The 27685-nt window shown below is 35.2% G+C and overlaps 1 protein-coding gene across 9 annotated transcripts in view; it reads left to right on the plus strand.

The window, feature by feature from the left end:
* Positions 1–27685, plus strand: part of NCOA1 (nuclear receptor coactivator 1) — a 245257-nt gene that overhangs the window by 136144 nt on the left and 81428 nt on the right. For all 9 annotated transcript variants that reach the window (XM_055327207.1, XM_055327201.1, XM_055327209.1 and 6 more), the window contains 3 exons: positions 14949–15054; positions 21462–21628; positions 26986–27083. In XM_055327207.1, the coding sequence (XP_055183182.1) occupies positions 14966–15054; positions 21462–21628; positions 26986–27083 (354 nt within the window). In that variant the 5' untranslated portion in view covers positions 14949–14965. The remainder of the gene's footprint in view (positions 1–14948; positions 15055–21461; positions 21629–26985; positions 27084–27685) is intronic.

A 27685-nucleotide genomic window follows, 5' to 3' on the forward strand; every position in this document is an offset into this window, starting at 1 on the left:
CCTGTTGACTCTTTTTGTTAATGGAAATATGTATTTGATTTGAGAGCTTCAAGGTTATTATAAAACATGTGCTGATATTCCTAAAGGAAAATATTAGAGAAGTTCTAGATTACATTTTATGAATCACTTTAATGCACATTTAAATGAATATAGGATTCATATCTATATTTTACAATGTGACCATTATTGAATTAAAAATGGCAAGTGGGTAAGTCATCCTTAGATTTGGTCTATATATTTCTAACTTGTATGCAGTCATTAAATCTATATTTGGTGCCCATTTTTTACATTTGGGCATTTTTACATAGTTGTTTTCTAAGAGTTTGTGAGCTGAGGGAAGAATACTTGTGTATCCATGAACATGACAATGATCATAGCAGCCTATAGTTAGAAAGATAAACATGCATCAAGCCAAGACAGTAGGTAAAAAGCTGAAGGTTAATCAGAAACTGATTAATCAGTAAGTGGAAGACTTCCAGTGAGAGGTTTTTTAAATTAAAATATTTTTAATTGAATTATGACATTATACAGATAAAAGTTACAAGTTTTAAATATAGAACTCTTGAATTATCACATGCAAACAAATTTGTTAAACGTTAAGAAGTAAAACAATATCAGCACCCCCAGAAACTCCCCTCATCCCTGCCTCAGCTCTATACCACCTACTCACTTTAAAGGAGAAAGTTGTCACCATGGAGAGTGATAGCCACCAACTTGAATAGTGGGGTGTAACAATCTTAGAAGTCAGAGACAGTTAAATTTAGTTGGCTGACAAGCAATACCAATGTTTGGAATAAACAATGAACTTGGGAGATGAAGGCAAGACTATTTTTTTGGCAGAGAGCTTTAAAGCAGGGACTGGATGTGCAAAATGATTTGAGAAAATACTCATTTGATCCTGCTACTTCTCACTCTAAAATCTCATTGGTTTCTAGAACACACTCCAGATTTCTGGCTTTTATGAACTGATGATACCTTGTATTTATTAATTTATGTTTTCTGTTATTTGAAATCAGATTGTTGATTCTCAATAAAGAGAGAGAAATAATAAAGCATTTTGATTATTAAGCCGTTTTGCAGAGTAGGCTGTATTATATAAGTAAGATAAATTTTAATCATATAGGAGACCCCTCTCTTTAATAGTTTTCAGGAAGGGAATGTTAGTACCTTGACTTCATGAAAGAGAAAGGGAGAGAAAACAGAATGATATAATGATTGATCTCTGGTATCGGTGTCTTTTTCCATACTCATTGTTCATTGAGTGACTCTCAGAAAGTCTCTTTTCTTCATATCACAATGAAAACTTCTATATTTTCTATTTCCCTTTAACATTTATCAAAAACAATTTTAAACTTGCCATATAGTTGCAAGATTGGTATCCTCTGTATGCCTCCTACCACTTTCACCAGTTCTAAACATTTTGTTACATTTTCTTTATCTCTCTGTATATTTACTATTGTTTCTGCTCCTCCTCTTCCACCACCGCCATTATGATGATGATGAATCATTTGAGACCTATAGACATTTGTGATCTTCTACTCCTAAATATTCAGTATGTTCTCCTACTTAACCACAATATAATAATGAAATTCAGGAAGCATTTTCATTATTGTTATTATTTCATTTATAGTTCATATTAGAATTTTATCAGTCGTCTGATCCAGAATCACACATTGTGCAGTTGTGACTGCTCTTTGGTTTCTTAACCTAGAATTATTTATCAGCTTTTCTTTGTCTTCCATAAAATTGACATTTTGGAAGAGAACAGACCAGCTGTTTTGTATAGTAGCACTCATTTTGAGCTCAATATCTGTTTCTATCTGTGTTTCTTTCTGAAGAGACTATATGATGTGTGAGACTTTGGAGATTCATAGATTTCTTAACTGAGAACCTTATCTGGTAGAACAAAACCTATAAAGATTTTTTTCAGGAGAAAGTCTGTTAAAACATGGTAGGGGCCCCAAAATCCAAAAGATAGATTCCTAAAGATGATTTGGACAGTATTGAAAAGAATTTTATATGTGTGTGTATGTATACATATAATCTTAAAATCCAGCAAGATTTATTAGCTTTTGGACAAAAAATAGGATTTGTAATGGCACAATTTTTTTATCGTAGAGAAATAGCACATTTCATTTTAAAGTGAATCACATCTTATAGGAAATAATTGTTTTATAATGGTGAGAGAAGTCAGGATTAGACATAGGATCAATTTTATTTATTTCTGTATGATGTTTGGTCTAAGAATTGAGAAGTCTCTCTCTTCTTATGTTTGAGATTCTTATAAATACCACCCAGGATTTCTAGAGGTGGCATAATTTAATGTCAGCTCTTCTGGGAAAACTAATGAAGAAGCATTTTAGTGTGGAAGCAAAAGTTGAGAATATATCTTTGGCTTTTCTACTTATCAGTTATGTGCCTGTAGCTTAGTTATATAAGTTGAAATAAAGCATAGCCAGAATCTGGAATCAAACTGCCTAAGAATGATTTTTATCCCTGCCACTTGACAATGTTGAGCTGATTAAAAAATGTTTCTGTGCCTTGGTTTCCTCATTTCTAAAATGGATTATAGTATTACCTATCGTATTTTATGAGTGAATGAATTAGTAAGGTTTTATAAGTAAATTAGATGCTTAGAACAATGATTGGCATATAGTAAATGCTCTGTAAGTGTTGGTCATCATCATCATCATCATCATCATCATCATCATTGTCAGACAGTAGTTTATCAGTAAGATAAAGCTGTTGAACTCAGTGATTCTGTAAGTAGAAATAATAATACATACTTCATAGAGCATTTGTGAGGAAAAAATGAGTTATACATATAAAATGCATAAACACTGTATTATTACATTGTCATATCCTCTAAATGGATATTAGTAGGCCTCCTTTTTTGTGAACCTTTTTATTATTTTGTTCCTCTCAAATACTTTGTTGCTGACTTTATACTATGCAAATGGAAACAGGTAAGATAGGCATTTTGTATGTTCTTTCTTATTTGTTTTTTTTAAGATTTTATTTATTTATTCATGAGAGACACACAGAGAGAGAGAGAAGCAGAGAGAGACAGGCAGAGGGAGAAGCAGACTCCTTGTGGGAAGCCCAATGCAGGACTCAATCCCAGGATCCCGGGATCATGCCCTGAGCCGAAGGCAGACATTCAACCACTGAGCCACATAGGCGTCTCCATTTTGTATATTCTTAAGTGCCTATAATAAAAAAATTTGAGAAGCAGTGCACTAGATGACAATTGATAGAGTCTCTCTGATTCTGAACGTTTGCATTATTTTCCATTGATCCTGAAATATAAGTATTATTTCCAAAGTTGTTATTCTGTCAAGAACACTGGAAAGTGAAATTTGAATTTCACTTGTTTATAGTTAGTCTTTCTTTGGGCATTGCACTGGAAGGGGTATGACTAGCTCAATTAGTATGATCATTGAGGAAATATTAATGCTATTTAACCAGCTATTCCCCTGAAATGCTTGGGGATTTATTTTTCATTTCCCAATGGGTATTAATAAGGTTTTGTGAAATATAAATGAATCAAGTGAGATAACTTAAATTTCAAGCTAGGCTTAAAAAATATATATTCTTCTATAAATTTAAGCAATGAAGATTTTATGTACATTTATATTGTGATTTTATTCATGCCCCTTCTGCAGTTGGGGGGATGGCCCTGAAATTAACTGGAGGTTTACCTGACTTGATCATTTTCTAGTGCCCTCAAAATATAATTCCATTGTTTTGGCAAATAATTAGTATGTAGCTCTATTACTTTGGTACTTCTGCTACCTTATAACTTTAAGGATCAAATTTTAGTATATTTATTTTTCTTTTATTGGTCTATATATGTACATTTAAACATACTGTATTCCAAAATGAGTTTCTAAAATATTTGAGGGAAATTGAACAGCTTCTGATCAGAGGCTTAACTCTTATTTTAGATTTTGGAATAATTTTTTTAAATATTTATTTATTTTAGAGAGAGAGCACATGTGTGAGCAGGGACAAGAGGGGGAGGGAGAGAGAGGATATCTGTGTCTAATGCTGATCGTTATTCTCTTCTGGCCGCAACTTTTAGCTGATTTTCTGCTCATTAATATTTGAATCTGAAAGAGGGTGAAATTGATGGGAAGAGAGAGACAGTGAAATTTGTATTGCTTAGTTTTGTCTTTCTGATCACCATTTTCTTTTTTTAAGGCTGTTACTTCTTTACTAAACTATTAAAAACTTTACTCTGCAAGTAAATAAACTTATTTTTTTGTTTACACAGCTAAAAAGAGCTGTGGTCAGGAAGACTAATTTTAATTTCTTTTATTTATTTATTTTTTAAAGAAATACCAACATATTTTCCACAGTTAGAAAGATATGGAACTGATTTTTGGAAGACATGATATATTGTATATACAATTACCCAATGTTGTAGAATAACTGGAATCATCTAGTTTAATGCATTTCTAAGGAAATGTTGAGGGTGTTTCTGCCCAGTTGTCTTAATAAGATAGTTGCCACAAATATATATTTCATATGCTGACTATCTTTCCTCAGGCACAGATACAACAGGATATTTTAACAAGGTGAATGCGTGTTTATTTTTTATTTCAAAAAATTAAATTTTAAAGTCAATGTGAGGAATTTAAAATATTGGGTTTTAAAAGTAATTTGATTTTTCTTTTTCCTGTATTTATGTTAATAGAAAACAAAAAATAAACTTTTATGGCTCTTCAAAACTTAATCTTTCCTCTTTCCATTTAGAAACTATAATGCAAAGAAAGCATTTTTCTTAATCTCTAAAATAAGCTTTTAGTGGTAAATATGAATTTATTAAATCGTTTTTCAAAAACTACATATTTTTAGAATTTAAGTTACCAAGTCCTTGATAATGCATTTATTATTAACATAATATATGTAAGATTTTGCACAGAATTTTCTTTTAAAAAAATCTGATGTTTTATAGAATCAGTGAAATAAGATAAAATGATGTCTTTGTTGCTTTGAATCCATTTTTGCCTTTATTTTTTATTCCTGGCCATAGAGTTCAGATACTGGCAAACCATTTATGGCAGAGTCTTATTGGGGCAAGGATTCCTCTCTGGGCCAAGGATAGCCACCACCTGAGTTCTGGTCTCTGGTTTTGTGGATTCAGAGTGACTTTTTGTTTCCAGATATTGAACAAAATCTTTGGGCATTAGCTTCAAAATATCTAGTTTTTAACAAAAAAAAAAAAAATAGGAAACATCCAGAGAAACAAGAAAGTAAGGCATATACACAGGAAAAATAGCAATCAATAGAAACTGTCTCTAAGGAAGTAAAGACATTGCACTTACTCAATAAGAAAAAGTAAATAAATTGGATTTCATCAAAATTATAAAGACTTTGTTCATAAAACAAAATGTTTGCAAGTCATATATCTGGTAGAGGCTTAGTACTCTAATATAAAGAATTCTTGGGGGAGGGGCAAGATGGCGGAAGAGCAGGGTCCCCAAATCACCTGTCCCCACCAAGTTACCTAGATAACCTTCAAACCATCCTGAAAATCTACGAATTCAGCCTGAGATGTAAAGAGAGACCAGCTGGAATGCTACAGTGAGAAGAGTTCAGCTTCTATCAAGGTAGGAAGACGGGGAAAAAGAAATAAAGAAACAAAAGGCCTCCGAGGGGGAGGGGCCCCACGAGGAGCCGGGCTGAGCCCGGGGCGAGTGTCCCCAGGACAGGAGAGCCCCGTCCCGGAGGAGCAGGAGCTGCACCAACCTATCCGGGCGGGCGGAAAGGGGCTCGCAGGGAGTTGGAGCAGGACCCAGGAGAGCGGGGATGCCCTCGGGCTCCCGGGGACACTAACACACACCTGAGCGCAGGAGAGTGCTCCGAGCTCCCTAAGGGCTGCAGCGCGCACGGAGGGACCAACCGGAGCAGCTCGGAGGGGCTCGGGAGCGGCTCCAGGGAGGGGGCTGCGGGGCGGGAGCGCGAATCCAACAGCGCAGGCCCCGGAGCACAGGGCGCCGGGACACAGCCCAGGATCCGGCCTCCCCCGGGACAGGCAGAGGCCGGGAGGGCCCAGGACAGCAAGGACGCTCCTGCCCCGAGCTGAGCACATCAGCGGCCCCGCCCCGGAGCCTCCAGGCCCTGCGGACGGAGAGCCGAGAGCCCCGAGCCCCGTAGTTCCTTCGGAGGCTGAATCCAGGCTTCCAGAGTTGCCATAGCAACTGCTGCTGTTCCTCCCTGGGGTAAACAACCCCCGCTGAGCCCTGCAGCAGGCAGGGGCAGAGCAGCTCCCCCAAGTGCTAACACCTGAGAATCAGCACAGCAGGCCCCTCCCCCAGAAGACCAGCTGGACGGACCAGTGATACTCCCCCGTGTTCCAATACAACTTGTTTCTGGCCACTCTGCACTGAGCAAAATGACTAGAAGGAAAACCTCACTTCAAAAGAAAGAATCAGAAGAACGAGTGAGTGACATAGAAGACAAGTTGATGGCAAAGAGGGAAACTGAGGAAAAAAGAGACAGACAATTAAGGGACCATGAAGACAGATTAAGGCAAATAAATGACAGTCTGAGGAAGAAAAACCTACGTTTAATTGGGGTTCCCGAGGGCGCCGAAAGGGACAGAGGGCCAGAATATGTATTTGAACAAATCCTAGCTGAAAACTTTCCCAATCTGGGAAGGGAAACAGGCATTCAGATCCAGGAAATAGAGAGATCCCCCCCTAAAATCAATAAAAACCGTTCAACACCTCGACATCTAATAGTGAAGCTTGCAAATTCCAAAGATAAAGAGAAGATCCTTAAAGCAGCAAGAGACAAGAAGTTCCTGACTTTCATGGGGAGGAATATTAGGGTAACAGCAGACCTCTCCACAGAGACCTGGCAGGCCAGAAAGGGCTGGCAGGATATATTCAGGGTCCTAAATGAGAAGAACATGCAACCAAGAATACTTTATCCAGCAAGGCTCTCATTCAAAATGGAAGGAGAGATAAAGAGCTTCCAAGACAGGCAGGAACTGAAAGAATATGTGACCTCCAAACCAGCTCTGCAAGAAATTTTAAGGGGGACTCTTAAAACTCCCCTTTAAGAAGAAGTTCAAGTAACTCTGAACGTGAATGGGCTTAATGACCCCATCAAAAGGCGCAGAGTTTCAGACTGGATAAAAAAACAGGACCCATCTATTTGCTGTCTACAAGAGACTCATTTTAGACAGAAGGACACCTACAACCTGAAAATAAAAGGTTGGGGAACCATTTACCATTCAAATGGTTCTCAAAATATACCCTAAAAACTACAGAACACTTCTGAAAGAAATTGAGGAAGACACAAAGAGATGGAAAAATATTCCATGCTCATGGATTGGCAGAATTAATATTGTGAAAATGTCAATGTTACCCAGGGCAATTTACACGTATAATGCAATCCCTATCAAAATACCATGGACTTTCTTCAGAGAGTTGGAACAAATTATTTTAAGATTTGTGTGGAATCAGGAAAGATCCCAAACAGCCAGGGGAATTTTAAAAAAAGAAAACCATATCTGGGGGCATCACAATGCCAGATTTCAGGTTGTACTACAAAGCTGTGTTCATCAAGACAGTGTGGTACTGGCACAAAAACAGACATATAGATCAATGGAACAGAACAGAGAACCCAGAAGTGGACCCTGAACTTTATGCTCAACTAATATACAATAAAGGAGGAAAGACGATCCACTAGAAGAAAGACAGTCTCTTCAATAAATGGTGCTGGGAAAATTGGACATCCACATGCAGAAGAATGAAACTGGACCACTCTCATGCACCATACACAAAGATAAACTCAAAATGGATGAAAGATCTAAATGTGAGACAAGATTCCATCAAAATCCCAGAGGAGAACTCAGGCAACACCCTTTTTGAACTTGGCCACAGTAACCGGAGAAGGACAAACAGTGTATGTTCTCATTCATTTGGGGAATATGAATAATAGCGAAAGGGAATATAAGGGAAGGGAGAAGAAATGTGTGAGAAATATCAGAAAGAGAGACAGAACATAAAGACTTCTAACTCTGGGAAATGAACTAGGGGTGGTGGAGGGGGAGGAGGGTGGGGGGTGGGGGTGAATGGGTGACGGGCACTGAGGGGTACACTTGACGGGATGAGCACTGGGTGTTATTCTGTATGTTGGTAAATTGAACACCAATAAAAATTAATTTATAAAAAAAAAAAAAGAATTCTTATGACTCAACAATAAAAAGACAACCCAATTTAAAAATGGGCAAAGGACCTAAATAGACATTTCTCCAAAGAAAATATACAAATGGCCAATAAGCACATGAAAAAGATGCTCAGTTTCATTAATGATTAGGGAAATAAATGCAAATCAAAACTAATGTGATACCATTTCACACCTCCTAGGATGGCCTGAATTAAAATTACAAAACAGAAAATAACAAATTTGGTGAGGATGTGGAAAAATTAGAACAATTGTACATTGCTGATAAAAATTTAAGATGGTATAGGCACTATGGGAGACAGCTTGGCAGTTCCTCTAAAAACTGGAGAGAGTTACAATATGACTTAGTAGTTCCATTCCAAGAATACCAAGAGAATTGAAGACATGCTCACATTTATACATACAAATTTTTTACAGGATCTTTATTGATAAATAGCTCCTGAAATGAAAGAACCTAATGTCCATCAGCTGATGGATAAACAAAATGTGGAATATCTAAACAGTGGAAAATTATTCAGCCATAAAAAGGGTGGTGAAAATCCCAAAGTTCCCATACTTACTTACCACATGAGAAAGATTTCAATTGACAAGGCAATGAAAAGACAAAAAAATTGAAAACATCTTTTAGAGGACCGTAGATGTCTGAGGATGTTAGTCTGAGAAATGTTTCCACATGGCAGTTGCCCAGTGCAGAAGCTCTTTGCTTATCATGATTTTCCTGTGTGATTCTTTTCATACAGCTGTCAACTTGGAGAGATTTAGTTCGCAGAATGCCTCTCTCATCATATCAATGCTGTTTTGTCCTAATTGCCTGCTAAGCCATTTTAAAGTATATTATTAGAGTTATTTACTAACATGTTGTTACTTTTCAAATTATGTGGTTCTCAGCTAAGTCTGGGGAATGAGTGACAAATGTCTTATGTTCTAGAAATTTATAATTCAAATGAAATACAAAACACTAATCTATTTCTTCAGCCCCACCTGTTGGTTTTGTCTGGTTTATTTGAGATAGATGTGGTTTCTAATTCCTAAAACTGTTCTCTACAGATGGCCTGAAGTTGTTTGGGTATAAGTTAGTGACTCTTTTCAAATCAACAGAGTACTTTTACTTAGAAACCTTAGCTCTTTTTTAAAAGGTGATATGCAAATTGGTTTCCTGAAACCAGCATTTCTTTTCTTAATGAACCTTATTTAAGTACCCTTACTGCCAAATGTAAAGCCATTCCACAAATAGAACAGCTGTAATAGTTTTCACTCATCAGAGGTTTTGCATTCCACTATCTGTATATTGTGTTTTGTAAATAGAAAGCAGTTAATACCAGAATCATATCATCAGCACATTGTTGGTGACTCTCATAGCTTCTTAGTGTTGGCTCTTATTTTGGTAGGCTGCCTGTCTGGCTGCTGTTGAATTATTGTCTAATATCTTCTCAGTTCCAGAATCTCAGATAAATTTAGAAGATGTCAGTCTCCAGCCTGTAGTCTGAGGGGAGAGCACAGTATGGGGAATCTGATTTTAAATCTGAAAACGTTTGTTGCTCAAAATGATACAGTCTGTGAGATTGTATTATTTATGTTTACAGTTGTATGACTGTAACATGACCTCATGTCTCTACAATACTATGAAAAATTGTAAGAAATTTCCCCCAAATGGTACAAAATTAGAAGAGATGTTCTCCAATTTCTAGATCAAGAAAACAGGTTTTTTTTTTCCATTGAAAACAGAGTAACAAGGACTTCAAGTGAGCTCAGTTTCTCAATTATAAGAAAGAATTCCAGAGTTTTATGAAGGATTCCAGAAAATATTTAACCATAAAATATCTTAAATATCCTTTAAACTTTTAAATGTTGTATTAGTTAAGTAGTTTTGTCACTTCAAACTGATCACCTGTTTTAGCTTCTGTATCTCTTGGGCATTTTGTTAGACAATGGATATACAGTAAAAAAAAGATCTAGTAACTGGCTTTGAGTTCATAATATAGAAGGGGAGGCAAGCAGGAGAATTACATTTTATAGCATAGTATAGTAAGAAATAAATGGCCCTTTCTATTTTGAGAGCCAGTAGAATTCCAAGTGGGTAAATTCTCAAATGAGTATAACTTAATGTCTTTGGAGGCAGAAAAGACGGACAGATAAGGAAGTAATAAGTAGTCCTTAAGCAGGAAGTAGGGACTTAGCTATTTTTCTTTTGGTTTAGTAAACTCTAAACTCTTCTCTTTATTTTCCGCTTTGTTTCTTCTCTCTTCTATTTCTACTTTTAGTTAATGTTCCTTCATTATTACAAAATTTGTTGCATAGTTCCATTTTTTTATATTAATACATTAAAAACATTACATTTTATTTCTATGTGAATATAAAATGAAGTGGCTTATTTGAATTTTCATAGGAAAAGAAGGTAGCAATTATATTAATTATAGTAATATTTTACTCAAATGATTACTCTTATTTTGTGTTTGGGTTTCAGAATCGTTTAACATCTTTATTGTTGTGGTGGTTGATATTACAAGTCTGGCATATTTGCCTTTGTGCTGAGGCTTAAATTGTAATTATTTTCCTTATCATAGGTCCTTCCTCTCTCCCACCATAAGAGATTTAACAAGTTTTTTTTTTAATGATGACATTAAATGACAATGCAGCTCACCTTATTATTCATCATTAATAGAAGCCTGGAATTTAAAAGTCCAGCATATTTTATAAATGTTGAGTTTGAGGTGACAGATATCCAAATGAAAAAGTCCCATTTAGCAGTTGGAAACTTAAATACCAAATTACTGAGATGAGAAAGATTGTACTTACCCTTTGTAGCAGAAGTCTTAGAATGGAAACCAGATCTTGTCATTCCTCTGTTCTTTACCCTCCACTGATTGCCTAATTCAGTCAGAGTAAAGCTAGTCTTTAAAATGGTTTTTATGGCCTTACATGATATAGCCTCCTGTGATCTTTCTGAGATCATCTGTTCCTTACTCTCTGGTTCTAGCTACATTGATCTCTTTTATGTTTCTCAAAAAGCATAGTTATGCTCTGGCCTTAAGGGTTACAGCTCTTCCCTCTCTGCCCCTGCCAGGAGCACTCTTTCTCCAGATACCTTTCTCCCTTCCCTCACCTCCTTCAAGGCTTTGCTCCTATCTCAACTTCTCAATGAGGCCTTTTCTAACTATGCTGCTTAAAGTTGCTGACCCTTCCAGAACTTTCACACATATCTCTATTTTCGCCTAATTTTTCTCTGTAACACTTAACCACCTTCTAATATACTCTATAACTTACCTTTTAATTTTATTTATTGTCTCCCTTACAATAAAATGAACCTCTCTGAAGACAATGATTTTTATAAATTTTGTTCACAGCTGTGTCCCTAGTACCTCAAACAGAGGCTGGCATATACCAGGAACTCCATAAATATTTGTTGCTAAGTTAAGTTAGGGCTACCCACTGAGATCAATTTAAAGTTTTCTGACCTTTCCAGGGAGCATGAAGTATACCAAAGATTTTATTTTTAAAGTCTTTCCTTAAAAAAAAAAAAAGTATTTCCTTAGGCTCAAAACTAAAATTAACGTATGTAATCTACATGTGTGTATAACTATTAACTTATAGATTTTATATATGTCATAAAGTATAGTATATAACATCTGTAATTTACTGGGTGGCTCAGTCGGCTAAGCATCTGCCTTTAGCTCAGGTTATGATCCTGGGATCAAACCCTGCATCAGGCTCCCTGCTCAGCGGGGAATCTGCTTCTTCCTCTGCTTCTCCCCTTGCTCATGATTTCTCTCTTTCTCTCTCTGAAATAAATAGATATTTTTAAAAAAAAATCTATAAATACTTCATTGAATGGATGTTTAGTCACTTAATTCACCAGGGTCCTATAATAGACACACAATAGGTGAGAGCTGATGGAAACTTTGTATATTATGTCAAAGTTAAATGTCCTGCAGACAGTGAGGATTTAGTGAAGGATTTTAAGCAAGAAATTGAGATGAGCAGACTTAAATTTTTGATAGCCCACTCTGGTGTTTCAAGGAGACCATCTGGAAAGCTACTTTAATAGTCCAGCAGGAGGGGATGAGAGAATATGAAGAAGGAATGGATTTTGGAAATATTTAGGAAATAAAAATTGACAAATCTTGGTGTCTGCTTGAATGTGGGGTATGAGAGAAGAGGCTAGAATGACTCCAACATACCAACTGAGAGGAGAAATAGAAATACATGCGGTAATGTTAAGTTCATTTTGGAAAGTTGAATTTGAAGTGCCTGTGTGACATCTGGATAGAGATATATGGTGAGGAATTGGATCAGGGATCTGAGACCCAGGAGGTGTGAGCTAGAGATGGGGTTTCAGGGATAGTCAGTACAGAGAAGTGTTTTGAAATCATGTTGAGTGAGTGGTATCACAGCAGGATAATGTATATACTCTGAGAGAAAAAGAGACCTTAGGATGTTAGGACCACGAGGAATTCTGACTCCGAAGAATTGGGCGAAAAGTACCAGAATAAGGTAAGAAGAAAAACCACACTAAATTCTCATCTGTCAGTTAATAACTTAAACATCACCTCTTCAGAGAAGGCTCAGGTGATCCCCCAGTTAAAATTAGGTCTCCTCTATTGCTTCTATTAACCCTATTCTTTTTCTTGGTAATTTTTATCACAATTTAAAATTCTGTGTTATTTTTGTGTCTTATTTATGTCTCCTACTGCATGAGGGCAGGAACCTCTCTTTTGCTGTCCATTACTTGCTCAACTTTTAGCACAGTGCCTGATGCATGATAGGTGGATAGATTTATTTGTTAAGTAAATGAAGAAAGTTTGGGATCACAGAAGCCAATCGATGACAAAGTTTCAGAAGGTAACTATTTCACATGTTGCTCTAAGTAGTCCAGTAAAGTAATAATAATAATAATGATAGCTAGCAGTATTGAGCCCTAGTAAAATGAAGGAATGAAAATGTCCGTTGTATTTATTGATGAAGAGGTTTGGGATGAATTATCCACTGAGTGAACACTGCCCCTCAGGGAGCTCTCTGTGTACAGACGGGGTGATAACAATAGCCAGCTTCTCCAGGAGCTACAGTATGCTCTTTATATGCACTATTTAGTCCTCACAGCAAATCTGAAGGTAGGTGAAGGTAATTATTACCCTTATGTTACGGATGAGGAATTAGGTTAAGGAGATTACACACTTCGCCCAGATAGTGGTTATTTTGAGATTTAAACTTAAGGCCTTCTGACCCCAAGGTCCATGCTTTTAACCACTGTGCTCCAGTAGGGGGATCCAGTTGATTCATCAGGGAACTGATACCTTGAAAATGACATTTGAGCAGGAATGGTTTAGGTGCTGTTTATAGGACAGATTAGAAGTGAGAGTGACTGGAATTGAGAAACCAGATACACGGTTCTTGCATTAATCCAGAATGAGGCATTTGGTTCCAACTGGAATCATAACTATATTTGAAAATAAAGGAGAGGATGATCTAAGATCTCTTATTAAGGAAGAATTGACAGGACATAGATACCAGTTAGAAATCAGGAGTAAAAGAGAAAAGTAAAAAGTAATTATAAGACTCCAATCCTAGGCATTGGAGATTTTTATGAACAGTGCTTCTAATATGGGAGAAATTCAAAATGTGCCCTTTTGGTTGCATGAAATAATAAAATTGTGATTAGAATTTTAGATGCTATTTATAACTGAAAGGGGGGATTGACAATCTTTGGTATTGAGAAAGGGCTAGAGACAGAGTAAGAGTAAGTTTTAGGACAAGAGGAAAAGGATTTACTAGATGTATTAACTAAAACCATGTGAGAGATTCTCAAGGATCTTGGCCTTTTTTTAAGAAACTTTAGAAGCACAGCTGCCATGGCTTAATAATTTTATAATTTAAGGAAAAGTTAAAGGTTTTTCCCATTTAACAAGAATTTTCTTTCCTTTTACAAGAATAGGTGGAGTGAAAAAGAATGGAGGAGGTGTGTTGTTTGGCACTAATAAAATACAAAAGGTAGTGATAAATATAAGGCCGAGAATATAATTCTGAGTGTCGTTAGGGATTCTATGAAGAATAGTGGTTGATAGGGACAGGTCAGAAGGGATCTGTAAGTGCAGTCACTAACTGGCACAACATGTGAGAGAGAGACCTGGCTGGCATGCTCAGGGAAATGACTTTGTGTTCTCTGGCATCTATACCAAGATCCTAACATAGACTAAACATTTGATCTTTGTCGCCTGACTTCATAGACACAAGGTTAGGACTATAGAATTCAAAGTTGGTAAGTACCAAATCTAGTTCATTGCTTTAACTTCATCTGTATATGTATTATTTATTTTTCCTATTGTATAACATCCCAAACCTTATGAATAAAAGTTGTTTAAAATTCTTTTAAAAGTATAACCTAAAATGAACATAAAAAACATCTGACTCCAGATTATACATTGTTTTTACATTTACATCTAAAAGTGATGTTTTTTCTCTGAAAAAAATTTCAGTATCTACTTCATGATTCTAATAATATTTTCATCCTAATTGACCTTTATGATTTCATAAGGGCTTATTAATTTTGTTTTATAGATACAGAAAAAAAAGTATAGAAACACTAACTCTATGCTTTTGTATAGATGTAGTGGTTTTTATGACAGCTGTGATTAGCTATTCATTGAGAGACTACAGAGTTTAGATATCTTCTAACCTAAGGGAGCCTCCTCCTCCCCTGTGGTTAGAAAGCTCACCAGGGTAGATTTCTTATTGTTGTCCTTCCTTTTTAGGTGTGAAGTTTTTCAACATGAGTGGCCTCGGGGACAGTTCATCCGACCCTGCTAACCCAGATTCACATAAGAGGAAAGGATCGCCATGTGACACACTGGCATCAAGGTAGGAACACTCTTTTCTTAGTCTATATCTGAGAGAACTTCTTTATCAATTTCATTGACATTTTAGAGCTCCTGTTCCATCTACTCCAAGTTTACTGGTCGTCTTTGAGTCCCTTAGGTTTACCATGCTGTCTTGCTTCCCCAGGGCCTTTCCATATGCTTGCTCCCTCTAGATTTCCTGGAACCTATAGAACACCTGTATATTATCCAGATGCCAGCTTAGATATTACCACCTTAAAAGAAGCTTTATTTCCATAACTATTATATTAAATCTCCCTCATTCGTGTATCTGTCTCACATTATGTCTATAGCTCTGATCCATAATTTCAAGTTTTTACTAATTATGTGATTATTTCACAAACCCCTGACTTCTCCACTACACACTTAGACTACCATTTGGTAAGGACCTTGTCTGTTCTTACTGTTTTATCCCTAGTTTGTAGCATAGTATTTGGATTATGTAGAGTAAGGACACAGTAAGTATTTGTCAAGTGAATAGATAAATTCATTGTACATCTTTAATTGCTATCTTAGAACATTATGGTCTTAGTAGAACAAAGAAATATATTGTTATAATGTTAGGATTTTAAAGGATCTCTATGAAATTAAATATTTGTATATTGTAAGAAATATGATCACCTTCAATTGGCTAAAAGAGAATTACTGCTAAGGAGACTAACAAATTCCAGATAGAAAAGGAACCACAATCACATCAAAAGAGCAGCTTTCTACCTGAGAGGAGAAGAGTGGGGATCCATTCACCTTCTAGGATCTAAAGCAAGCTTTCTCAGCCTTTCACACTATTGTCATTGTCAGCCAGATAATTCTTTGTTGTAGGGCACTATCCTGTATTGTAGGATGTTTAGCAATATCCTGGGCTTTCACACTAAAGGCCAGTAGCATCTTTATATCATTTGTGATAACCAAAATGTCATATCAGTTGTGATTGCCAGAAATGTCTTCAAACATTATCAAATGTCTGTCAGTATTTCCCAAGGATGGGGAAAGCAATATGGCCCCAGTTGATAATAGCTGATCTAGAGAGTTGAAGTGACAAAAGACTCTTTTGTCACTGGATTACACGCTTTTTTTCTCATGGCAAGGAAAGTAAAGGATTTTAACGAGAGTGCCAGGGCTCTAGACTGGAGAGAGAAAAGTTAATCAGTTCAGAGAACTATCATAGAGAGATCATAACCTAAGTACTCATAACCACAGGTAAGTCTCCAGATGCTCAGAGGATATCAAGATACAATCCAGATTTATGTTGTCAGAGTTAATGTTCTTATTTCTATCTGTATATAAGAAAGTCAGTCGTTTACAAAGGAAAACTTAAGAATAAATAATTAAAACTATGTTTTTTGGATTTAATTTTTTTATTTGGGGGAATTATTTAAATCTATAAAAGTATAGACACTAAGAAAGTATCTCTACTCATCACATATATTTTATGGTATTAGTATTTTGTTAATATTTTATCATATTTGTATAGTCTTGTTTGAAAAAAGGTAGTAAAATAATTAATGATTAAATTGATCTGTCTGCAATTAATTTCTCCATTTTTAATAATTATGTATATAAAAGGATTGGTGAGTAAATATATATTGTACAATACTGTATAGCATATATATTTTCCTATGATACACTCTTTGCAGCATGCATCTTGAGATATAAGCACATAGATTCAGTCCTGTCACCTTTTGATTAAATATTATATTACAGCAACGTATACCATTTGAAAAATCCATTTCTCTACAGAAGAGAGCTTCCCTATAGATAAACAAGCTTTGTGTTAGAAATTTTCTCTCTTACTGCTAGCACTGCAGCGAACATCCTCATATACACCTCCTACTTTATACGTAAGAGTTCCTTTAGGATCTGTGTACATATTTTTTTTTGGATCTGTGTACATTTTTTGTTAACTAGGTAACTACCACATTGCTCTTCAAATAATAAGCATCCAGAGCTTTTTTTTTTTCCACATCCTTACCCACACTACTCTCTCTCCTCACTTTAACTCTTTGCCAGTCTGATTGATGTGTGTGGGGTTACAGTTTCAAGTATATTTCACTGATGACTAGATACATTGATCATGGTTTTTGTTTTCCTCTTCTGTGAATTTCCTGGTTATATCTTTTGCCCATATTCCTGCTAAGGTGTTTGTCCCTTTTATTTGTAAGAGTTATGTTTAATTTTCTAGGTACTACTATTTGTTGCTTAAACTTGATTCATATGCTATCTCTCAGTCTAACTCTGTTTTTGAAATCTTTTGACATATTTTAAAACCTTCAGTTTTCATGTGTCAAGCTCATGGGAGGGGTCTTATTAAAGAATATTTTCCCCTCTACTTCAAGACCTTCACTGCATTTTTACATATTTTCTTCTAATAAATATTTAAAGTTGTAATCAATCTGGAATTTATTTTTGTGTATGACATAGTTTTATTTTTTCCTACGAAGAATAGAAGTGGTTATGAATGACCCTATCCTTTCCCTGCTTTTGTGCTGTTACCTTTATCATAAACTGAGTTCCTGAATAGATAGAGTTCTAGTTTCGAACCTTCTTATGACAGTCACCTTGATATCTGAAGGGGCAGGACATTCTTTTTTGTCATTTTTCAAAATTGTTTTCCCTGTTCTTGTCCCTTTACCATTCCATTCATATTTTAAAATCAGTTTTCTAAGTTTCTTCTGGGGGGAAAAATACTCCTGGGATCTAGATTAGAATTTCATTTACTTTTATGCATTAAATTGGGAGAGAAATGACATTTTTATTTTCTAGACTCCAGATTCTAGAGTGTTCTTATTTGTAAATATAAAGGCTGTTCACTTATTCAAGTCTTCACTGTTCTTCAGCAATAGTTTATAATTTTCCTCTTTGAACAACTAGCCCGTCTTTAGTTAGATAATTCCAGGGTACCACAGAATTTTTATTGCTTTTAGAAGTGATATCATTTTGTCTATTGCACCTTCTAATTGGCAATTTTTAATATACAGGAATACTAATGATTTGGGATTATTGGTCTAATGTTCTGAACTTTCTTATTTGTTTTATGGTTTATTTATAAAACTTTGATATTTTTTGTACCTACATAATCATGTTATTATAAATATCAAAAACTAATATATTATTCTCAGATGTTTTAAAGATAATCCTTATATGTTTGTATGGATAATCCTTATCCTTGTATGTTTGCTTTCAGAATGTTTGAGAACATTCTCTCCTTTAGGTTTATAAGTGTGGGCTTTAGTTTTCAATTGATATTTTTGATATGGTAAACCAAAACTTTGTGATTTTGAAACTGGAGTTTGCACATGAATACCACCTTGTCATGTTTCTTTTGGTTTGTTATCTGCTGTCACTTTAAACAGATTTTGAACTCATTAATCATAAAAGTGTACGTTATATTTTAGGGTATTGAGAGCCCTTGTGCCCATGAGCCCTGATAGAGTTTCTTAGTAATTGTTTGATGGGATGAGATGTCTCATATCTCCTCCTATTCTCTTTTCTCCATTCCTTAACTCTACTGGAGAATGGGGATTAAAATGCTGGTCTCAAAATAGTGGATAGCTGTGCCTTGTGCCTGTATAACATTTCTAATTCACCTCAACAAGTGCTTTATTAAGTGCCTGCTATTCAACCAGCATGGTGTGCATGATGTTATAAGGATATAAGTGAAATGAGGCATGTTTTCTATCTTCAGGGAGCTTGCAAATCTGGTCATGCCACACATTCTTCTAAAACCCTTCTGGGCTTCCTCTTACCCTGAAAATAAATAATCATAGCCAAAATGTTGATAATAGATAACATTTATTGAACTAATAGCCAGGAATTCTGCCAAGCGTTTTACATGTATCATCTTTAATCCTCACAAAATTCTGGGAGATAATTAATGTCATCATCCTTGTTTTGCAGTTAAAGAAATTGAAGCTTAGAGAAGGTAAATTGCTGCCCAGGTAACTTGCCCAGGGTTACAAAGCTAATAAATGACTGAGGAAGTTTCAACTTGTGCTTTTAAGCAATATACCATGCTCTTTATCATGGTGTATGCAAGAGCCCTCATGATCCGGCCTGGTCCTCATCTCTTGCCCTTTTGTTTCTTATTTGTACATCAGCCATGCTGAACTACTTACAGGTTCTTTAACTTGACATTTTCATTCTCATTTTATACCTTTGAAAAAACTGGGTTTGTTTGCCTCCCCCACCCTGAAACCAATCCCTCTCTACTGGCTGGGTTGGGACAATTCATTCTCTAGGTCTAGGTGCTACCTCTGTGAGCTTCTGTAGTATTACAGTCTTGTCAGTGTAATAGCTCCTTTTCTTTATTCTCACACTAATTGGGGCTACCTCTAATTTAACCGTGGGTCCCTGGTACATATTACAAGGTTATCTGGCACATAATAAGCAGAGGAACATTTATGAAAAAGCTAGTAGTTGAAAACAAAAGATACATGAGGAGTTAATTCATAGCTTTGTTAACTAGCATGTGTGCCAGATCAATGGAAGTCTGTTGGGCTGATGAAATGTAGGTGGCCCAGAGTAATAAAGGAAACCTTCTTTTCCATTAAGGTAGAAATTTTTTGTCACACCTGCCCCTTCTTCAGTTTTAACTTTATTTGAATATATCTGCTCTCATTTTCTGTCCTTGCTTATTAGTTACTTCATTTTGTGGTGATTTTCCTAGTTTCATTCTTAAGTCATTTTATAGACACCTCAGCATTTCGTTACTCTTAGCTTCTTCCTTCCTCTCTCACCTCTCTGTCTGACTATCCTGCCATTCTATCACTTTCTTTTACTCTACAGTGGTGTCAGGCATTTCAGTTTTACATAAAACTTAATGTCAAAAACAGATTTGAGAGTTCCACCACATGAATCCAATTTACTCATATTGGAATTTAGACTCCTGGACTTAAACAGATCATACTTTAAACTGAATCTACAAAATAAGTGTAGTATGAATTAGTTTCTCTAAGGCAAAAACAGGTGTCCTCTTAAATACTTGTCAATTTGCAGACATGGGGTTCTCTGAAACCTTGCATATATGAAAATGTGTGTTACTCATTTTCTTCATGTTTTCAACACCTTGGTGTGAAATTTGTCAAAATACCTTGCTGCATATACTATCTGGAAATTCTCAGATAAAGTTTTACTAAGTAAAATGAGACTAATAACTCAATAATGAAAGGCTTTAAAGATAAAGACAATGATTATTATGGTTTTAAAATTTGGTTATGTTTTGGGATGTGTACCATTTTGTAGTATTTTGTTTATGTAGTTAAATACATTTGATTGGTTGACTTGGTTCTTTTCAACACTACTACATTGTTATGGAAATGCTATTGCTTTTATCGTGTTTTTTATTACGAAAAGTGGTATTTTAATTGTCAATTATGAACTTTTTAAAAAGCAACTGATCTTTCCCTCTTTTCACCTCTTTTTCTACCATTATACCAGATGATTTTGATTGCTGCTTATTAAAACAAAGAGCTATTTGTGACCAGTCTTTCTTATTATGTTAATTTGATAATGGAAAAATTCATTTCAAAGTAATACTTCACTGTCTTTGCATGTATTACATAAAGCAAGTTGCCTGATGATTTGGCTAATTAAACCAGGAGTAAAGACTAGAAAACAAAAGTGAACGATATTCATTCACTTCATTTGAATGAATATAAAATGCTAGCTGTTTGCACTATTATCCTTTGTTCTCATTATTTTGCTTCCAGATAAATCAAAATTGATTGTATTACATTTATGAGAACCTATAAATAGATGTCTTTTCTATTTTTTTAGAACAAAGTTGTATACAAAAGACATTCTCTGTACCTTATCTCTAATTATTGATCCATTATTTTTATTTTACTTTTTGGATGGATACTCCTTTCTTTTTGATGAGGACCAACTAATGGTCTAATCATTATCCAAATTAAGAGTTTATTAGAGATGAGTTTTTCAGATTTCCGAGTATAACTTATTTGAACTAGTATAATCTCACTGCTTAATTTATATATATCAAAGTTATTTGAAAATTCACATTTTCTATTTCAAGGAGTTATTATTTAGAGTATAAAATAAATTCCAAGTGCAACTTGTATATGTACTGTCTGCTTCCTTTTAATGTTTAACATTCATTGGCTATTTGAAATATTTGATACATTTACATCATTAAGGAGGAAATACATCTGTGATGGCAGTTTTTCTTTTTATGTATTTTGGCCAGAATTGTCTTCTGCACTTTGGTATTTTGGAGTATCTGTTTTTCAGATGTGAATTTAGATTGTTTTCAAAATCTGACTTTATATTTCAGATAAAATTACAGATCTCTATAAGGTTGTTAATATTAAGTACTTGAACAGAGAAGGAAGTATGGTGATAGAAATGTACACTAACTGGTTTTTCTTTGTGGAACAGCACTGAAAAGAGACGCAGGGAGCAAGAAAATAAATATTTAGAAGAGCTAGCTGAGTTACTATCTGCCAACATCAGTGACATTGACAGTTTGAGTGTAAAACCAGACAAATGCAAGATTTTGAAGAAGACAGTCGATCAGATACAGTTAATGAAGAGAATGGAACAAGGTAAACAAAACAAAACCATGGCTGTGTGCTTTTTTATAAGGACCTTTATAATATGTGATTTTATTTTTTTATTATTAAGAAATTGCTTTGAATTTCATAATTTTATTAAACATTTTTGTTTAGATGGTCTTTATTTTATAACATGAATCTGAGAGCCTTCTTGTTATAACAACAAGGTTTATTAATTTAACTTGAACACTTGTTGCCTTGGGAGGTTATAGAACCTGGTACCATAGGGGATAGAGTCAAAAAACATAACTTGTGGCGTCAGACCTGAAGCTTTGGCACAGTGTTGAAAGACAGTAGCTCAGTTGTAGGTAACTCTCTCCATCTGAAAAATAAGTTGGTCTCTGCCTTGGCTCTGGGTGTGGGAAACAGTCTCCTCTGAGAAGACTCTCATTTTTTTTTATGATTCATATTTATACTAGCCATATTTACTGAAGACCCCACACCACAAAATCCCTAGCAAAGAGTTAAAAGAGACACAAAGGCAGAGTGTCTCTTGGCCCCAAGACATTCCCAAAGAAAAATTGCTCCCAAGGTGATTTTATGCTAAAACTTTAAATGACATATGAGGAAACAATCTACAGTAAGTAGGACCCCAAATAACAAACATAAGGAACAGTCCCAAAAGAACTTCAGATTAAGAGCAGCAATGTGAAAAGATTATAAACAAATATATTTGTAATGATTAAAGTGACAGGATTTTAAGATTTTATAAGCTGGAAAGTCAATTGTCTAGTGACAGCCGATTGAGCAGACAGGAGAAACTGGTATTTTAAGTCTGCAGGGGAAAGCCAGTAAGAGGCTGTATGTCTCCTTGCTGCTTGATCTTAAACCCTGACAGCCTGACTCATGCTCCCTAAGTCAGAGGTGAGAGGACTCCTCTGGGGATCCTGAGCAATCCAAAGAAAAGACACACAGACACTGACCATTGGGAATGGGTCAACATGACAAAATCAGTTCCCTGTCTTGCCCCCTCTATCCACATTTTCTTCCTACTCCCACTAGAGCCCCCTAAGGGTGAGGATTTTTGTTGCTCATCATTGTGTTCTCCATCTCTAAAACAATTCCTGGCTATGTAGTAGACTTTCATGAATATTTGTTGAATAAATAGATGAAAAGATATTGTGAAATATCTTTTGAAAGGTTGAAAGATAGTGTGAAGAAATCCCTTAGAAAATAAAGTAAAGTAAAAAGATAAGCAGTGGAAAGCAAAGGAAAGATGGGAATTATGGGATTAGTTCAGGAGGTGTAACATATGATTAATTCCAGAAAAAGAGAACAGACCAAATAGAAGGGAGGAAATTATAAGAGTAATGATATAAAAACAAAACAAAACACTTCTCAGAATTAGAGCAGTGTGGGTTTCCAGATTGAAAGCACTCATATAGTGCCCAACACAGTGAATAAAAAAGAAAGGAAAAAAGAAAAAACCCATACCAATGCACAATTTTTAGACACTACAGAGAAAATACAAGAGAAGGAAAAAATAGGTGCATACTATATTTTCAGAATGTATCCAGATTTCTGAATAGCAGCACTGAAAAATGAGAGTTCTAAACCTGGAACTCTGTGCACCCAAATGAAGTATGAGTGCAAAATAAAGACATTTTCAGATGTTCAAAGCCTCAGTTGAAAAGTTTTTTTGTGTACTTTTTTCAGAAGTAGCTACCAAAACCAAGGTAGTAAACCAAGAAAGAAAGGCATAAGATCTTAATCCAAGGGAACCATAGAATCTTAACAGAAGAAAGATAGAAGGAGACTAGAACTACAGTTGTACATCTGCCTAAAAATGTAGCCAGTCCCAGTTGAAGCAGGTAGATATGGGTCTCCAGGAGGAATAGTTCCATTTAAAAAAAAAAAAAAGGAAGAATATCTGATGACTGACCAAATTGAGAGGAATTTTTCAGCTCTTGGGGACAGTTTAGAGATGAGTTAAAAAAAAAAAACTAAAACACAAAATATAAGAAATGTAAATTGTAGCACATACCTTGGCTCATTTGTGAACCGTATATTTATGTAGCTACAGTAACATAGACGTTAAATACTGATTGCTCTAAAAATTCTTGTAACTATATTGGGAGAATGGAGGGAGGGAGGGAGAAATATATGTGTAGAAGGTTGATGTAAGTTCAAGTCTTTTTATGATTGCATGTCAGTAATGTCTGTCATGAACATAATCAAGATATAGCAAATAAACATGTTATTGGGAAATAAGGAATATATTAGCTACAATTATAGGCTAGGCTACTGTAACAAGAGACCCCAAACACAGTAGCTTTAACAAGATAATCTATGAATGTGTCAGAGGTTGTGATTCCTTCTATCTTTTTTGCTGTGTCATTCCTAGTATATTACCATTACTCACATGGTTAGACATGGCTCACCTGTCCATATCCCAGCTGACAAGAAGGGGGAAGAAGAAAATGGGAAGGCATGCTTCTTTCCTTTTAAGGATAAGGCCCAGAAATTGCATGTCATTTCTGTTCACATTCCTTAAGCCAGAAAGTAGGTCACTTAGCTACTCCTGCCTTAGGATTTGCCTAAAATTTTAGATGTTTTGCTTTTCACACAGTTATTTAATTTACTTGGACTTGATGGTTTATGTTTTTTTGCAAACTTGTTTAAAACACAAAAACCTGTGTTTTAATACTATAAAAACATGAATTGATGAAGGAAGTGGATCTTAGAAATAAATGAGAAACTTCTATACCATAATAATAAAAAGATAGCCCAATTAAAAAATAGGCAAAGGCTCTGAATAGACATTCTCCAAAGACCTATAAGTGACTAATAAATTAGCACAGGAAAAATATGCTCGATATCATTAGCCATCAGGGAAATGCAAATCAAAACCACAATGAGATAAGATAGCTATCATCAAAAAGACAGATAACAACCGTTGATAAGGATGGGAGAAATTGGAACCCCTATATGCTGCTGGTAAGAATGAAAAATAAAATTGTGCAGCCGCTTTGGAAAACAGTCCAGTAGTTCCACCATATTGTCCAGCAATTCCATTTGTAGGTATATACCTGAGACAAATGAAAACATATGTCCACATGAAAACTTGCACATAAATATCTATAATATCACTATTCATAAATAGCTGAAAACTGGAAACAACCCATATATCTATCAGTTGATTAATGGATAAGTAAAATGAGGTATACTTATACAGTGGAATATTATTTGGCAACAAAAAGGAATTAAGTATTGACAAATGCCTCAATATGGATTAACCTTGAAAATAGGCCAAGCAAAAGAAGCCATCACATAGGACCACACAAGTATGTTTCCATTTATATAAAATGTCCAGAATAGGCAAATCCATAGAGATAGAAAGTAGATTGGTGGTTGGCACAGGGCTTGGTAGTTTTGGAAAATGGGGAGTGACTCTGCTGAAGAACACAAGGTTTCTTTTTGAGATGATGAATATGTTCTAAAATGCATTGTGAAGGTGGTTGCACAATTGTGAATATACAAAAAAACATTGAATTGTATGCTTTAATTTTTTTATTATTTATTTATTTATGATAGTCACAGAGAGAGAGAGGCAGAGACACAGGCAGAGGGAGAAGCAGGCTCCATGCACCAGGAGCCTGATGTGGGATTCGATCCCGGGTCTCCAGGATCGCGCCCTGGGCCAAAGGCAGGCGCCAAACCACTGCGCCACCCAGGGATCCCGAATTGTATGCTTTAAATGCATGAATGGCATGCTATGTGAATTGTAGCTCAGTAAAGCTGTTACTATGAATACTATATGAGATGACATTTTACACCCATTAGATTCACACACACACACAAAATTGTGACATCAACTGTCCATGCAGATAAAGAAAAATAAAAACCCATGAACATGACCAGTGGTACATTTTCTTTAGAGAACAATCTATCAAACTTAGCACTTTTTTTTTTTTTTAAGATTTTACCTATTTATTTGAGAGCGCACACAAGCAGAGGGTGGGGGGTGTCGCAGAGGGAGAGGGAGAAGCAGGCTTCCTGCTGAGCAGGGAACCTGAAACTGGGCTCGATTCTGCAGCTCCAGAATCATGACCAGAGCTGAAGGCAGATGCTTAACCAACTGAACCCCCTAGCTGCCCCAAACTTAGTAATAGAAAATACACAGACCCTATATGATCTAGCAACTTCACTTTTAGTATTTACCCTAAAGAAACCTGTCACACATGTACAAAAAAGGAAATACTGAAAATAGTTTATTATAGCACTGTGATAGTCAAAGGTTTGTTAATAGTGAACTAGGAAATCTGTGGGTTATTCATATAATACTGTATACCAGTTCAAATGAACGAATCAAATCTGTATCAGTGTGCTTAAATCTCAAACATAATATTGATTGATGAAAGTAAGTTGGAAAAATTCTATATATTTATGTAAACTTTAAGACACAAAACAACAATCTGTTATTCATGAAATCATACATGTGTACTTTAATAAAAACAGTGTAGAAATTATTACACTGACCTCAGAATGCTGGTTATTTCTGAAAAGGGACAGAGGAGAAATGGTGGAAGAGCATTAGTTCTTTGTGCAACATTTATTTTTTAAAAAGGAAGGACCTGAAGCAAATGTTAACATCTGTGAAAAATGAACAGTGGCTATGTGAACGTACGCTATGTCATTTTCTGTTTTTTTTTGTAATATATGAAATAGTTCATATTTTAAAGTGAAAAAATGATATCTGTATTCAATAATACCACATTTGGTTTTTGGCTAACTAACTAGTTTGACAGATTGGAAACTTATTTAAGTATGGTGCTGCTTTAAGATGATGGATGACTTTTCCAGCATAGCATCACTGCACAAAAGAATTTCAGGATCATTTAGCGGTTACGGGTTTATCAATCAGATTGCCATGACATGAATGTGAAAGGTTAGCAAATTCATGCAGGCTTTAAAGGAAAGAGCATTTGTTCACTCTTTATTCAGTGGTAATTGATGAAATCAGAAAAGTATAAAAATGGAGGAAATCATCATTCTTCTACAATTTAGTCATTTCTTAAAAACTTTTGGTGTAGACTTTTTCAAAAGGCTATGTATTTATACTGTTTTTCCCACTGTTGGAACACTGGACTTAATAGGTTAGAATTCAAATTTTCCTGTTGCCATTTATTAGTTATATGATGTGTAACACGTTACTCAATCTTTGTCACCCTCAATTTTGTCATCCATAAAATGAGTATAATTAAGATGAAATAATACTATTAATAAATATCACCTAGATAATAGATGTTATTTGAATCTTAAATTAGGTGAATCTTGTCTTCACAAACTTGCTATTATGGAGAAATGTACCCTTTTTGGATGTGTGACTTTTTATTTCTTTATTATAGAGAAATCCACAACTGATGATGAAGTGCAGAAATCAGACATCTCATCGAGCAGTCAGGGAGTGATAGAAAAGGAGTCCCTGGGACCTCTCCTGTTGGAGGTAGCTGTTCTCACTTAGTCACAAAATGATCAAAATCTTTGATCTAAGCCAATTTGGTTTTTTCTTTATCTTTTATGTTTTACTTCTAATTAATAAATTTTAAAACACAGTAAGTTTTCAAAACCTTTAATAATTGTTTTATAATCTATTTTGACAGTTATGGCTATTTCAGAATTAAATATGAATAATGAATATGAGAACTTTTCATAAAGGCATTCTATGTAGTCAGATGGAAAACTGAAGCCTGCTGCACAGCTCTGCCGTTTATTCCTGGAGTGGTTGGGACTCTTTGGGAGCATAAAACATTAGAATTTAGTTTGCTAGTGCTATCTATGTATATCTATGGTAAAATTTCACTTTTGAGTAAGGGATGCCACACTTTATCAGAGTAGATGTTTTCCTAAAACGTTTCCTGATTAAAATTTTTAATTGTTTATGTAAATACTATAAGGGAACTTAATATTTTACCAACCCTCTCCTAAACTTTTTAAAGTGAAGAACCTTGAAACTTGAATAATCTTGTAATTATTGTCATTTTCTCCCCAGCTTTTCCTGTCTAATCCTCACTCCCTCTGTTCTCAATGCAGATGTTTTATTTCCGA

This window comes from Nyctereutes procyonoides, unplaced genomic scaffold (assembly GCF_905146905.1).
Source record: "Nyctereutes procyonoides isolate TBG_1078 unplaced genomic scaffold, NYPRO_anot_genome, whole genome shotgun sequence".
Taxonomy (NCBI): Eukaryota; Metazoa; Chordata; class Mammalia; order Carnivora; family Canidae; genus Nyctereutes; species Nyctereutes procyonoides.